The sequence below is a fragment of the Dendrobates tinctorius genome, unplaced genomic scaffold (assembly GCF_039654945.1).
Source record: "Dendrobates tinctorius isolate UK_male_01 unplaced genomic scaffold, ASM3965494v1 ptg000012l, whole genome shotgun sequence".
NCBI lineage: Eukaryota > Metazoa > Chordata > Amphibia > Anura > Dendrobatidae > Dendrobates > Dendrobates tinctorius.
This window is the reverse complement of record NW_027361680.1, coordinates 14,335,418-14,350,467: the sequence shown is the minus strand read 5'-3', so window position 1 is coordinate 14,350,467 and position 15,050 is coordinate 14,335,418. Positions and strand designations below refer to the sequence as shown.

The 15,050-nt window shown below is 43.8% G+C and overlaps 1 protein-coding gene across 3 annotated transcripts in view; it reads left to right on the top strand.

Annotated features, from left to right (window-relative positions):
* KIFAP3 (kinesin associated protein 3) overlaps window positions 1-15,050 on the top strand; it is a 687,730-nt gene that overhangs the window by 558,173 nt on the left and 114,507 nt on the right. For all 3 annotated transcript variants that reach the window (XM_073558012.1, XM_073558011.1, XM_073558010.1), the window contains exons 17-18: window positions 8,174-8,259; window positions 8,409-8,598. In XM_073558012.1, the coding sequence (XP_073414113.1) occupies window positions 8,174-8,259; window positions 8,409-8,598 (276 nt within the window). The remainder of the gene's footprint in view (window positions 1-8,173; window positions 8,260-8,408; window positions 8,599-15,050) is intronic.

Genomic DNA, 15,050 nt, shown 5'->3' with positions numbered 1-15,050 from the left:
TCTCCATGCACACACGTTACAGAAAATTTGTCTGATGGTCCAGTCGGGGCTGACAACAGACTGGCCTTCACCAGAGTCACCACACTTCCCGAGTCTAACAATGCCACCACATTTTTGCCATCAACAATTAAATCACACAAGTGTTTTTCCACATCCTTTTGACCGGCATTCACACTCACTACCCGTGCAACCATAGACATGCGGTTTTTAGAGTCTGTGACGTCGCACTGCATGGGTTCAGTCGTGACCGGACAGTTCGCAGCAATATGCCCCATCTCTTGGTAGCGGAATCACCTAACGGGCCCCTTGCTTAGACCATAGTTCGTTACTCTCGGCCTCGCAGTGCGGGCAGTCCCGTTTTCCTCCCCCACTGTCTTAGGGATTTTTCCATCTCCCCTACTCCCTGGAACAGTCTTACCGGTTCCACGTGGAGATGATGAAGAACGAGGTGGGGTAGCGTCGTCTCGGAGTCCTTCCGCCACGCAGTAACGTTCAACCAGATCCACCAGTTGATCTGCCGTCATAGGATTTCCATGGCTTACCCACTTCCTCAGGGCTGGCGGTAGAGCTCTCAGGTACTTGTCCATGACGACTCTCTGGATTATCTCTGGCGCTGTCAACACCTCGGGTTGTAGCCACTTCTTCGTCACGTGGATCAGGTCGAACATCTGTGACCGCGGTGGTTTATCCGGCTGATAAGTCCATTGATGCCCTCTCTGTGCCCGGACAGCGGTCGTCACTGCCAGCCGGGCCAAGATCTCGGCTTTCAATTTGTCAAAGTCCTGCGCAGCTTCAGGTTCCAAGTCATAATACGCCTTTTGGGCCTCACCGGAAAGAAACGGGGCAATCAGGCCGGCCCATCGTGCCTTCGGCCATTTTTCTCGCACCGCCGTCCGTTCAAACGTGGTCAGGTATGCCTCGACGTCATCTTCGGTCGTCATCTTCTGCCAGTACCGACTCACGTGAATCACTCTCGACTCTGCTTCCAGGTTAACCTCAGGTAAGCTTGCCAGGCGCTGCGCCACCTGCTGGAGAAGCGAACGATCGGTAGCTGTCATGTCCACCAACTCCTTCAGCTGGGCCATCATCACCCGATTAGCTTCTTGCTGGATGGCGGTGGACTGTACCAGCGCTTTCACCACATCCTCCATGCTCATGCTTGCAACGTGTTGCCCGCGTTCTCCACCACAATGTGATAAAACACTCCGGGATCGGCTTTGCTGGGGTCAAAGGTTGCGTGCGTTCAGCATGAAACTCAGGCGCAGAGCTGGGATACGGGTGTAACTGACCCTGGGTCAGGTTTATTAACGGTGAAAGCAATGCAAAAGGAAATAAAATATAAAACAAATCCTTGCCTGTTCGGCACTAACTAAACAATGGACAACCTAACTACCAACTGGCGGGCTTCTCCCGTCCAGCCAAACCACAGTTGCAGTGGGCACTGCTTCCACTCACGTGTGTCTCTCACACAAACAGACTCTGTGTTCCCAGGCTGAGACACTCACACAACCACCTGACATCCTTTTATATCCACCTCCCATTATTCATTAGCAAGCAGGTGCGATACTGACCAGACTAGGCCACATAGGAAAGGAATCTGGGCGAGATATACCTGCCCTCATCCACTATTCCCACATGATTCTCACAACGCTTTTTATTGTAAAAATAGTTTTTGCATCACCACATATTGAGAGCTCTAATTTTTCCGTATTTTGACCCACCGAGTCATGTGAGGTCTTATTTTTTGCGGGACGAGTTGACGTTTTTATTGGTACCATTTTCTGGGCACGTGACATTTTTTGATCGCTTTTTATTCCGATTTTTGGGACGCAGAATGAACAAAAACCAGCGTTTCATGAATTTCTTTTGGGGGGGTGCGTTTACACCGTTCCGCGTGCGATAAAATTGATAAAGCGGTTTTATTCTTCGGGTTAGTACGCTTACAGAGATACCTTATTTTGGTCGCTTTTTTATGTTTTGTCGGTTTTATGCAATGAAAACTATTTTATATAAAAAATAATTATTTTTGCATCGCTTTATTCTGCGAGCTATAACTTTTTTATTTTTTTGTGGATGATGCTGTGTGGTGGCTCATTTTTTGCGGGACAAGATGACATTTTCAGCGGTACCATGGATATTTATATGCGTCTTTTTGATTGCGCGTTATTACACTTTTTGTTTGGCGGTATGATAATAAATCATTATTTTTTGCTTCGTTTTTTATTTTTATTTTTTAAGGGGTTCTCTAAAGGGGTTAACTAATGGGACAGTTTTATAGGGCGGGTCGTTACGGACGCGGCGATACCTAATATGTGTACTTTTATTGTTTTGTTTTTTTTATTTCTAAAAAATGGATTTATTTGGGGGAATATTTTTTTTTTTTTCTAATTTATTTGGCGATTTTTTTTAATTTATTTTAACACTTTTTTTTTTTTTTTTTTACTTTATTAAATTTTCCCAGGTGGGACATCACTGTCCTGTGACAGATCGCTGATCTGTCACATCACAGATTACTGTGACAGATCAGCAATCTGTCACAGGCACTGCAGAAGGCTTCCTCATGCCTGCGCTTTGCAGGCACTGAGGAAGCCAGCTTCCTGCAGGCCCCTGAAGGCCCCCGTCGCCATCTTGGATTCGGGGGCCTGCAGGAAAGGAGCCCCCAGCAGCAGCGCTGCACATTGCGCTGCCGTGGGGGGCTCAGGGAAGCACGGAGGGAGCCCCCTCCCTGCCGATGCTTCCCTTTAACCCCCGGTACACCGCGATCATGTTTGATCGCGGTGTGCAAGGGGTTAACGTGTCGGGGGGCGGTCCGTGACCGCCCCTGACACATTGTGCCGGGTGTCAGCTGTGATAATCAGCTGACACCCGGCCGCGATCAGCGGCGCTCACCACGTGGGCGCCGCTGATCGCGGTAGAAGTACTATCCCGTACATGGGCATAGGGGCCCGGGTCCCATGGACGGGATAGTACGTCTCATGTCAGGAAGGGGTTAAACCATGGTGATAATTAATTGAAATCCACTCAATTTTTATATAGATTGTCCTTTATTATAATACAGAAATATATATACACTTTTTATTATAATATACTATAATGCATACATGTTTTTCTTTTATTTTCCATATATATATATTCTTTCTACATTCCCTCCGGGACACTTATTCAGCTTTGGTATGGTGGCTTAAGTGCTGACCATTGGTATTTCCCCTCTTTTTTCCACGTGAGTTCACTTCTCAGAGACATATATAATTTTCTTTCTTATTTTTATACATATTTTTTATTCATATTTTTTGATTTTTTTTTCTGTGGAATAATTAAAGAATCATTTTTAAATAATCAAAGGTTAACTATGATGACAATTCATGTTTACTGGAGTGTTTGAACTTTGACCTTTCTGGCTGTACGACATGTGATCATTGGCGCCAATTTTCAAATCATGAATGTATTTAAACTGAGACAGAGCTAACTGTTCATATACGTCATCCCCTGAGGAAGAAGTGTTGTACACTTCGAAACGCGTTGGGAAATAAATAGTTAAATCCTTCATCATAATGTAGATTCGTCATTTTGTCTAGCAGCGCACTAAAAGTCCATGAATTTGCTCCATAAGAAACTGAAGTCTTGGCGGTCACAGAGTTGACCTTTGGACGTGCAACTGGCTGACCACGGATCTTACATGTCTTAAACTCTCCTGGAAAGGGTGAGTGTATTTCTACTATTTCCTTTAACATTTTATCCGGATAAGACCCTATTGCGCTTTCTTTTCCTATAGTTTATCTACATTGTGTTTAATTCCTGCAGTACTCGGGGGTGTATCCCATCCGGGCTCGGGGATTTGTCAATTTTAGTGATTTTTAGACGCCGCCGTACTTCCTGCTGGGTTAAGCAGGTGACATTTAATGGAGAATTTTTATCCCTGATCATGTTATCCGTGATGGGATTTTCTTGTGTAAATACTGTTGAAAAAAAGTCATTTAGCATATGGGCTTTTTCCTCATCCTCATCCACCATTTCACCCATACTATTTTTAAGAGGGCCAACACTATCATTTTTTAGTTCTTACTATTTAGGCTAGTTTCACACTAGCGTTTATTCCACGCAGCGCACGGCGCCGCTAAGCCCCGCCCCCTGCCGGCTCCCTGCCCACCCCATCCGGTCATCGCCGCCTACTATCGCACATGGACGCTTGCGATCTGCGCACCCTATCTTTAGCATAAGGTGCGCTGGCCGTGCGCTAGTAGGATTTTGGCGTGCGCTGCGCACTTTTGAAGGTGCACCGTGCGCGCCGAAATGCAACATGCTGCGTTCGGCGCGCACGGTCGCACCTTCAAAAGTACGCAGCGCACGCCAAAACCCTACTAGTGCACGGCCAGTGCACGATCTGCTTACCGTCCAGATGATTAAAATATCAGTCTGAGCAACAGCTAAAGACGTTCCACGAACAGTTTAATCAATTTCATCCCACCATCAATTTAACACTCAACTACTCCAGTACCGAGATTAATTTTTTGGACACCATCATTAGGCTAAAAAACAATGAAATAGAGACATCCCTGTATCAGAAGCCAATCGACAGTCCAACATACCTTAAATGGGACAGTTTCCATCCAAAACACATAAAGAACTCTATTATCTATAGCCAAGCCATCAGATACAATCGTATATGTTCCAACCCCATGGATAGAGACAAACACCTTGGTCGCCTCAAAAAGACCTTTTTGAATCAGGGTTACCATCCAAGAACAATTGAAAACCAAATTACAAGAGCCACCAGATTGTCAAGGAATCACCTGCTACATTACAAAGCTAAAGAAGAAAATAACCGAGTGCCTCTAGTAGTCATCTACAACCCAAATCTGGAGGTGCTAAGGGGAGCTGCACGGAAATTACAACCTTTACTACAAAAAGATGCCCGATTAAAATCCATTTTTCCAGACCCCCCACTACTGTGTTTTAGGCAGCCCCCAAATTTAAGAAGCATCATTGTCAGAAGTTCCCTGTCCTCTCCAACAGCTGCAGGAACCTTTCCTTGCAACCAGAAAAAATGTAAAACCTGTCCATTTATAATGACCACGGACAAGATAAAGATCCCCAACTCACATCAGGACTACAAGATCCCAGGTACTTTCACCTGCATTACATCTAATGTGGTGTACTTAATTATTTGTACTAAATGTCCAACTGGGGGTCTGTATGTGGGGGAGACAGGGCAAAAGCTTAGAACAAGGATGAATGCTCATCGTCACACTATAAGAGAAAAAAGAATGGATCTACCTGTGGCAAAACATTTCTGTATCCCTGATCACAGCAGCATGGATATGAAATTACTGGTATTGAAAGGTAACTTCACATCTCAGAGAGAGAGACGAGTTTGGGAGTACAAATTTATGACGAACTTTGACACTCTCAGTGCTGGAATGAATGTGTCGCATGGATTTATGTCTTTTTACATCAATTAAGGAATTTCCTTTTAAAACCTTGCGGGGCAACACAGAACTAGACCCCAATCAGAGGACCATAAAACATCCAGACTCCTTATCTATGAACTGGTCCAATGTTTATATTTATGTTTCTCCCTCTCCCATATTGATAGTTCTGCTTCACGTCACTTGTCTTATCTATTGCATTTTTTCTAGGCTGTATTGTGCATAAATATGTGACTTCAGATTTTGTATTAGTCTAGCCTGATGAAGAGACCTGAGTAGTCTCGAAAGCTTGCAATGTATTACCATCTTTTCAGTTAGCCATTAAAAGGTATCAACCACTGAGGACTCTCAATCCTGAATATTTTTCTATCTACTGGCTAACACGGTACAAAGATATACATCTTTCCTGTATCAGTTATTTATTATTTTTCCCCCTCCCCTTATCTCTACCCACAGGGACTCTACATTTTCATTAGATTCATATATATTATCACGAAGGATGGGTTTTAAGGATGATTTTACATATAAACACATGCTTCCCCCTCGCTTATTTGTTCGGTCATTTCTGAACAGACTATAGCCCTGTAAATTAACCGCCCAGTCATGGCTCTCGTCCAGCCATGTCTCAGATATCCCCACCATGTCATAATTATGTTCCAACAACATTATCTCCAATTCCTCCATCTTGTTGGCGAGGCTTCTGGCATTAGTATACATGCACTTTATGTATCTCTCTGTACCTCTATTCTTTCTTAAATTATTAACTTTTCTAACCCCACCCCCCATGTCACCCCCACCCCCAATGTCATTATTTGTGCCCAGGTCTCTATCTGCACTGTCTTCCCCTCCTATAAAAGGAATACCCTCCCCCAGTCCCTAGTTTAAACACTCCTCCAACCTTCTAGCCATTTTCTCCCCCAGCACAGCTGCACCCTCCCCATTGAGGTGCAGCCCGTCCCTAGCGTAGAACCTGTAGCCAACTGAGAAGTCGGCCCAGTTCTGCAGGAACCCAAACACCTCCTTCCTACACCAATTCCTGAGCCACTTATTAACCTCCCTAATCTCCCGTTGCCTCTCTGGCGTGGCACGTGGTACAGGAAGTATTTCCGAAAATACCACCTTGGAGTTTCTTACTACAAAACAAGTGGTCTCGTTATGTGGTCATACTGTCTTCCATCTGTCCCCTTCCTCCTTTCACATAAAACTAGTTACCGGTATGTTAAGAACAAGCAAAGGCTAGATATAACGACTGCCCAGGGTTTATGGATTGTCTGTTAACATCCGGTTGCGCTGCCTGCATAGCTGCCGTAGTCTCAAATGGTAGGAAAGTTCAGTCAAGACTATTTGTAAAGTTGCTTTTCATTTTCTCCATTCTTTTCAAAGCAGCATAACCTCACAATATTTTTTTTTAATTCACCCTCACCCTATTCCACACAATGTTTTTTTCACACTGCTGCCTATCACAATCTATACCCTGCTGGACGGTTACAATTAGTGATTGGCAACTTCTTTATGGGCTTCTTTCACTACACAGTACAAAAATCACAGTCAAGTCATCATCTATCATTATGTGTTTCTTACATAGCGCCATCATATTCCACAGTGCTTTACAAACATTGTCATCACTGTCCCCATTGGGGCTCACAACCTAAATTCCCTGTCAGTATGTCTTTGGAGCGTGAAAAGAAACCGGAGAACCTGGAGGAAACCTACAGAAACACGGGGAGAACATACAAGCTCCTTGCAGATCTTGTCCTTGGTGGGATTTGAACCCAGTACCCCAGACCTGCAAGACAGTACTAACCACTGAGCCAACGTGCTGCCCCTAAATAGTCCAGACCAGTAGTTTGGAAATAGGTACATTTTAGAATGCAGTCGTGTCCAACCTAAGGATAATCCCTGTTTAATCAGTCACATCTTTGTCCTTTTTGAAACTGTAATTGGTTTGGATCATATTGTATATTTTATTTCATGAAATGGGTGAACACCTACCGGTTAATGTCATTGTTATTTTTCAACATGGTTGGCTCACAAAAGTTTAACTTTGCTATTTTTTTTCTATGTGTGCAGAAAAACAACAAAGAATTACTGTCCTTTCAGGGTTAATGCTATGATTTTCTTTTTTGTGCTCTTATTCTGTTCTGGTGTCTCCATTATACATAGATTCTATCCTGCGCTCCGATTCCTAGCAGTGGAAGGGTTAATCACTCTGTTTTGTTACCTATGCACTAAACTGCTTCCCTCTTAACAGTGTCACTACCCAGTGTCTAATTGCAGCACAGAAGAGGTTAATGTACGAGTGATACATTTGGAAGAACTTGTTACAGAAAAAGAAGCAACGCTTTTTGTTTCATTGCAGTTCATTGTAACTCAGATGTCATCTTTCTCCCATATTCACAGCTAAGACAAGGGGAAGGGGGATCATTTACCACCCTGCTCACAGGCTCCATCACAGCTAAATACTTCTTTTCATTAAAATCCAAGAAACTAGATGGTTTTGTTTCCATGCCACCACTCATCAGGAATTGGCAAAGAAGAAAAGCCTGGCAATTCCTTTCTAGAAGCAATGCCACATGGCTGAGTTTTAAAAAAGATGCCCCCAACTGTTATTTTATACTTCTTGATGCCGGCATGTCAGGGGCGCTGACAGCTCATCATTAATTCCTGACGAGGACAGGTATTTTCAAATAACTAAATATTAGTAGAATAACAATTTTTCTTAAGTTTCCTTAATGCATACATTTCAGAGGCCCCCGCCTATCTGATAGACCTAATGCATGATAAAAATGCAGAAATACGCAAAGTATGTGACAACACCCTTGATATCATAGCGGTAAGTTAGCAACATATTTTGTCTGTATGACTGAAGCATGTGTCTTTGTGACCAAAGTCAGATGAATGTGAATGCAAGATTGTTCTTCATACAGATCTAGTTGGGTCATCCTAGATATAAACTTTCACAGTTATCATTTTCCCATGTAGGAGTATGATGAAGAATGGGCAAAAAAGATACAGAGTGAGAAATTCCGTTGGCATAACTCTCAGTGGCTTGAGATGGTGGAAAGCCGTCAAATGGATGAAAATGAGCAATATCTTTATGGAGATGAACCAATTGAACCATTTCTCCATGAAGGAGATATACTGGAAAGACCGGACTTGTACTACAGTGCAGGTGAGATGCTATCTCAATGGTAAATCAGGATCTAAAGTGGAACTGTTGCCAAATATCACAATACAAAGTGCATGTATTAATAAATAGATCTTAGACCTGATGAGATGCTCTATTTCCTTTGTAAGTCTGTATAATGTTTTCTGAAAGTTTAACCCCTTAAGCCCCAAGGGTGGTTTGCACGTTCATGACCGGGCCAATTTTTACAATTCTTACCACTGTCCCTTTATGAGGTAATAACTTTGAAACGCTTCCATGGATCCCGGTTATTCTGACATTGTTTTCTCGTGACATATTGTATTTCATGTTAGTGATAACCTTTCATTTAAATAACTTGCGCTTATTTGAGAAAAAAATTTGGCGAAAAATTCACAATTTTCCAACTTTGAATTTTTATGCCCTTAAATCACAGAGATACGGCACACAAAAAACTTGATAAGTAACATTTCCCACATGTTTACTTTACATCAGCACAATTTTGGAACCAAAATTTTTTTTTGTTAGGAAGTTATAAGGGTTAAAAATTGACCAGCGATTTCTCATTTTTGCAACACCATTTTATTTTTACGGACCACATCACATTTGAAGCCAGTTTGAGGGGTCTATATGATAGAAAATACCAAAAAGTGACACCATTCTAAAACCTGCACCCCTTAAGGTGCTCAAAACCACATTCAAGAAGTTTATTAACCCTTTAGGTGCGTCACAGGAATTTTTTGAATATTTTAAAAAAATGAACATTTAACTTTTTTCACATATGTGGGGGGGAACCACTGTTTCAGCGCATGGCTGAGCTCAGAAGGAAAGGAGCGCCGTTTGACATTTTCAATGCAAAATTGGCTGGAATTCAGATCGGACGCCATGTCACGTTTGGAGAGCCCCTGTTGTACCTAAACAGTGGAAACCCCCAAGTGACCCCATTTTGGAAACTAGACCCCCCCCCAAGGAACTTATCTAGATATGTGGTGAGAACTTTGAACCCACAAGGGCTTCACAGAAGTTTATAACGTATAGCGGTACAATTAAAAAATCATATTTTTTCCACAAAAATGATCTTTTCACCCCCAATTTTTATTTTCCCAAGGGTAACAGGACCCTAAAAGTTATTGTGCAATTTGTCCTGAGTACGCTGATACACCACATGTGGGGTAAACCACTATTTGGGCGCATGGCAGAGCTCGGAAGAGAAGCAGCACCATTTGACGTTTTTGGCTGGAATTGAGATCGGACACCATGTCGCGATTGGAAAACCCCTGATGTACCAAAACAGTGGAAACCCCCCACAAATGACACCATTTTGGAAACGAGACCCCCCAAGGAACTTATCTAGATGTGTGGTGAGCACTTTGACCCCTCCAGTGCTTCACAGACGTTTATAACGCCCGGGCGTGAAAATAAAAAAATCATATTTTTTCCACAAACATGATCTTTTAGTCACCAATTTTTTTATTTTCCCAAGGGTACCAGGAGAAATTGGACCCCAAAAGTTGTTGTCCAATTTGTCCTGAGTACGCTGATACCCCATATGTGGGAGAAAACTACTGTATGGGCTCACGTCGGGTCTCGGAAAGGAAGTAGTGACGTTTTGGAATGCAGACTTTGATGGAATGGTTTGCGAGTGTCATGTTGCTTTTGGAGAGCCCCTGATGTGCCCAAACAGTGGAAACCCCCAATTCTAACTCCAACCCTAACCCCAACACACCCCTAACCCTACCCTGGCCCTAACCCTAGCCCTAACCCTAATGGGAAAATGGAAATAAATACATTTTCTTTTAATTTTATTATTTTTCCCTAACTAAAGGGGTGATAACGGGAGGTTTGATTAACTATTTATGGCGGGTTTTTATGTTTGGCAGCTGTCACACGCTAAAAGACGCTTTTTATTGTAAAAATAGTTTTTGCATCACCACATATTGAGAGCTATAATTTTTCCGTATTTTGACCCACCGAGTCATGTGAGGTCTTATTTTTTGCGGGACGAGTTGCCGTTTATATTGGTACCATTTTCGGGCACGTGACTTTTTTGATCGCTTTTTATTCCGATTTTTGGGACGCAGAATGAACAAAAACCAGCGTTTCAAGAATTTCTTTTGGGGGGGTGCGTTTACACCGTTCCGCGTGCGATAAAATTGATGAAGCCCTTTTATTCTTCGGGTCACTACGGTTACAGCGATACCTCATTTAGGTCTTTTTTATGTTTTGTCGGTTTTATGCAATGAAAACTATTTTATATAAAAAATAATTATTTTTGCATTGCTTTATTCTGCGAGCTATAACTTTTTTATTTTTTCGCTGATGATGCTGTATTGCGGCTCGTTTTTTGCGGGACAAGATTACGTTTTCAGCGGTACCATGGATATTTATATGAGTCTTTTTGATCGCGCGTTATTGCACTTTTTGTTCGCCGGTATGATAATAAATCATTATTTTTCGCTTCGTTTTTTATTTTTTAAGGGGTTCGCTAAAGGGGTTAACTAATGGGACAGTTTTATAGGGCAGGTCGTTACGGACGCGGCGATACCAAATATGTGTACTTTTATTGGTTTTTTTTTATTTCCAAAAAATGAATTTATTGGGGGAATATTTTTTTTTTTTTTCTAATTTATTTGGCGATTTTTTTTTTTTTTTTAACACTTTTTTTTTAACTTTATTACATTGTCCCAGGTGGGACATCACTGTCCTGTGACAGATCGCTGATCTGTCACATCACAGATCACTGTGACAGATCAGCGATCTGTCACAGGCAGTGCAGCAGGCTTCCTCGTGCCTGCGCTTTGCAGGCACTGAGGAAGCCGGCTCCCTGCAGGGAAGGAGCCCCCCCCGCAGCAGCGCTGCATATTGCGCTGCCGTGGGGGGCTCAGGGAAGCACGGAGGGAGCCCCCTCCCTGCCGATGCTTCCCTTTAACCCTCGGTACACCGCGATTGTGTTTGATCACGGTGTGCAAGGGGTTAACGTGTCGGGGGCGGTCCGTGACCGCCCCTGACACACTGTGCCGGGTGTCAGCTGTGATAATCAGCTGACACCCGGCCGCGATCAGCGGCGCTCACCACGTGGGCGCCGCTGATCGCTATGACGTACTATCCCGTCCCTGGGAATTAAGTCCCAGGGCACATGGACGGGATAGTACGTCATATGGGATTAAGGGGTTAACTCCACCTCTGACCTGCTATCCTGATTGACAGTTCCTCTTTGTCTCTCCTGCTGCAGAGATCTCACACTGCTCAGTACAAGCTGCAGCTGTTAGTCAGGCCCAGTGGCTGTATGTAGATTCAATACACTTGGACTCATGAGGTATTCAATTCTGTAACTGGGCTAAAATGCTCATCCTTATAACAGGATTGTACAGCGATTCTGAAATGGATATTTAAAATAAATATACCAGTCTCATATGCATGAAGATCTGTTTCTGATTGAATTCAGTTTACATTATAAATTTGGTGACATATCCACTGTAATTTTAGACTGTTCATGTACAGTAGTGTTCAAAATAATAGCAGCCCAATAAGACTATCCAAATTAATCACTGTTTTTGGTATAAATTATATTACCACATCTCAAACAATTTACCAGTTGGTGCAGAAGATTCTAAGAAAACCAACAGACCCAGTATTCATGATCTGCAGGTTTTTGCGTCTGTGTATTAGAATAATTAATTGAAAGGGGGTGTGTTCAAAATAATAGCGGTCTGGAGTTCAATTAGTGAGGTCAATCATTCTGTGAAGAAACAGGTGTGAATCAGGTAGCCCTTATTTAAGGGTGAAGACATTATATGTTGTACATGCATTTCTTCTTGAAAGCCTGAGAAATATGAGTCGTTCAAGACATTGGTCAGTAGAACAGCATATATTGATTAAAACGTTGAATGGAAAGGGTAGAACTTAATAAGTGCAGACAATGCTATACTGTTCAGGTAAAGTGATCTCCAATACTTTAAAATGGAAAGCCAAACCAGTCAGACGTGAAAGAAAACGGGAGACTACCATTCAAATGAATGAAAGAATGGCCAAGGATCAGCTCCGGGATGTTCAAAGACAGTTTCAAGTTACCTGTGAGTACTCTGACAGTTAGAACAGCGTTCCCCAACTCGTCCTCAAGGTCCACCAACAGATCATGTTTTCAGGATTTCCTTTGTATTTCACAGGTGATGCAATTATCACCTGGGCAATACTAAGGAAATCCTGAAAACATGATCTGTTGGTGGGCCTTGAGGACTGGAGTTGGGGAACCCTGAGTTAGAAGATGCCTGTGTGAAGCTAATCTATTAGCAAGAAGTCCCCGCAAAGTCCCACTGTTCTTAAGCGGATACAATTTGCCAAAGAACATATCAACTGGCCTAAAGAGAAATGGAGAGACATTTTGTGGACTGATGAAAGTAAAATTGTTCTTTTTGGGTCCAAGGGTCACAGACAGTTCGTCAGACAACCCCTAAACTCTGCATTCAAGCCACAGTACACTAGGAAGATGGTGAAGCAAGCATCATGATGTGGGCATGCTTCTCTTACTATGGTGTCGGACCTATGTACTGCATACCAGGGACCATGGACCAGTTTACATATATTATAATACTTGAAGAGTTCATGTTGCCTTACGTTGAAGAGAATATGCATTGTGTTTCAGGGGGGCGTGGCCTGGATTTCCATCAGTGAAGATGTGTACCTTCACACCTCCCGCTTCCAGGCCAAAACTATCCACAGTTTTTACTCAGCCTGCATTTAATTTGCACTTATCCAACTCCCCTGAGACCCCTGGACACTAGGAGCGACCCTCACCCTTACCGGAGCTGGGATTCCGGTGCGGCAGTAGCCGGGTGAGCGGGGAGATGAGACTCAGGCCCGCATGTCATCAGTCGGGACCCCGGTTGCTGCGTGCACCCTCCCCGCACTGTTCCGCTGGAGTCTCCTGAGCCCGGAGGAAGCATAGCCGCTACTTGGAGACGCCGCTCGCCGCCTCCTCAGCCGGTTCACTCCCACCTGAAGGGGGACGGTGACACGGTTCTGGAAAGAAGCCTCCCTCTCAGGAGAAGTCTACAGTGGCGGTTAGTGTACTAGACTCTGCAAACCAGATGCTGAGACAGAACAGGACCGGGTAGATAGGTCTACGGGGCTTTGGGAGAGAAGGGTGAAGGAGACATCAGGAGTCAGGACACATACTTGCTCCTCCTCCCCCCTTTCCTTCTTGTCACAGGAGACCATCTCCACATTAGCAGACTGCAGCAGGAGGCTTTTGGCGGGAACGGAAGCATTAACTGTTAGAGCACCAAAGTGTTCTTTTTCTCTCCTAAATATGCAAATTGTCTCTTCAGAGAGGAAGAGGACAAGAACTCTAGTGCCACCTATTGGAAGTAGCAATCCTAAAAGTCAATGTCGACCCTTTAACAAGCCTTGTTACATGACCGCCACTGTAGACTTCTCCTGAGAGGGAGGCTTCTTTCCAGAACCGCGTCACCATCCCCCGTCAGGTGGGAGTGAACCGGCTGAGCAGGTGGCGAGCGGGTTTGTGAGAGGCAGGGACGGTAGGGACAACACGGCAAAGATCATCCAATTTATAATGTTTGCTAAGGCCAGGGGTATCCCATTTACCCTTTTATCCACTGATGCTGAAAAGGCTTTTGATAGGGTTAGTTGGAGAAACACGGAGAAAGTATTAGTATGCATATGCCGCCTGCAGTGTGGACTATCGGACCGGAGAGGGGTTGCAGGCTTGTTCTATCCCATCGAAGTCAGAGATGCAGGAGTTCCCCTTTGTGTGTGCTGGCTGGTGCGAGGACGAGATAGTGATCAGTGAGGCCGAAATTCCTGAACTGGAGGTTTCTGGTGATAATTTTGGGACTGCCCATATGCAGGATTTAACTTTAAAAAATGTACTTGAAAATGTGACTGTGATAAATGGGGTTGCCCAAGAGCTGGGGGCCAACACCATGTTCCTGTACTTTGCAGTCAATGAGGAGTTGCTATATCGGGTCACTAAACAGCATGGGAAAGTGTCAGAACAGCTGTTAGTCCCAGGACCCTATAGACATAGGGTGCTAGATCTGGCCCATGCTCATGTCTTGGGGGGCATCTAGGCATAGATAAAACCCAAGAGCGAGTCTTGCAGAGGTTCTACTGGCCTGGGTGTCATAGGGGCATTGTTAATTTCTGCCGATCCTGCTCTACCTGTCAGCTAACTAACCCTGTATCCCACTTCCACAGTTCCCTAATTCTGTTACCCATAATCAAAGCTCCATTTGACCGGATTGCCATGGACATGGTTGGGCCTTTACTTAAGTCCACCAGGGGTCATCAATACTTCCTGGTAGTAATGGACTATGCTACGTAGTACTCACAGGCAGTACCACTGAGAAACTCCTCCGCCTGGAGTATAGCACGGGAGCAAGTTTATAACTTTTCATGGATGGGCCTGCCGAAAGAGATCTTGACAGATCAAGGGACACCATTCATGTCTAAAGTAATGA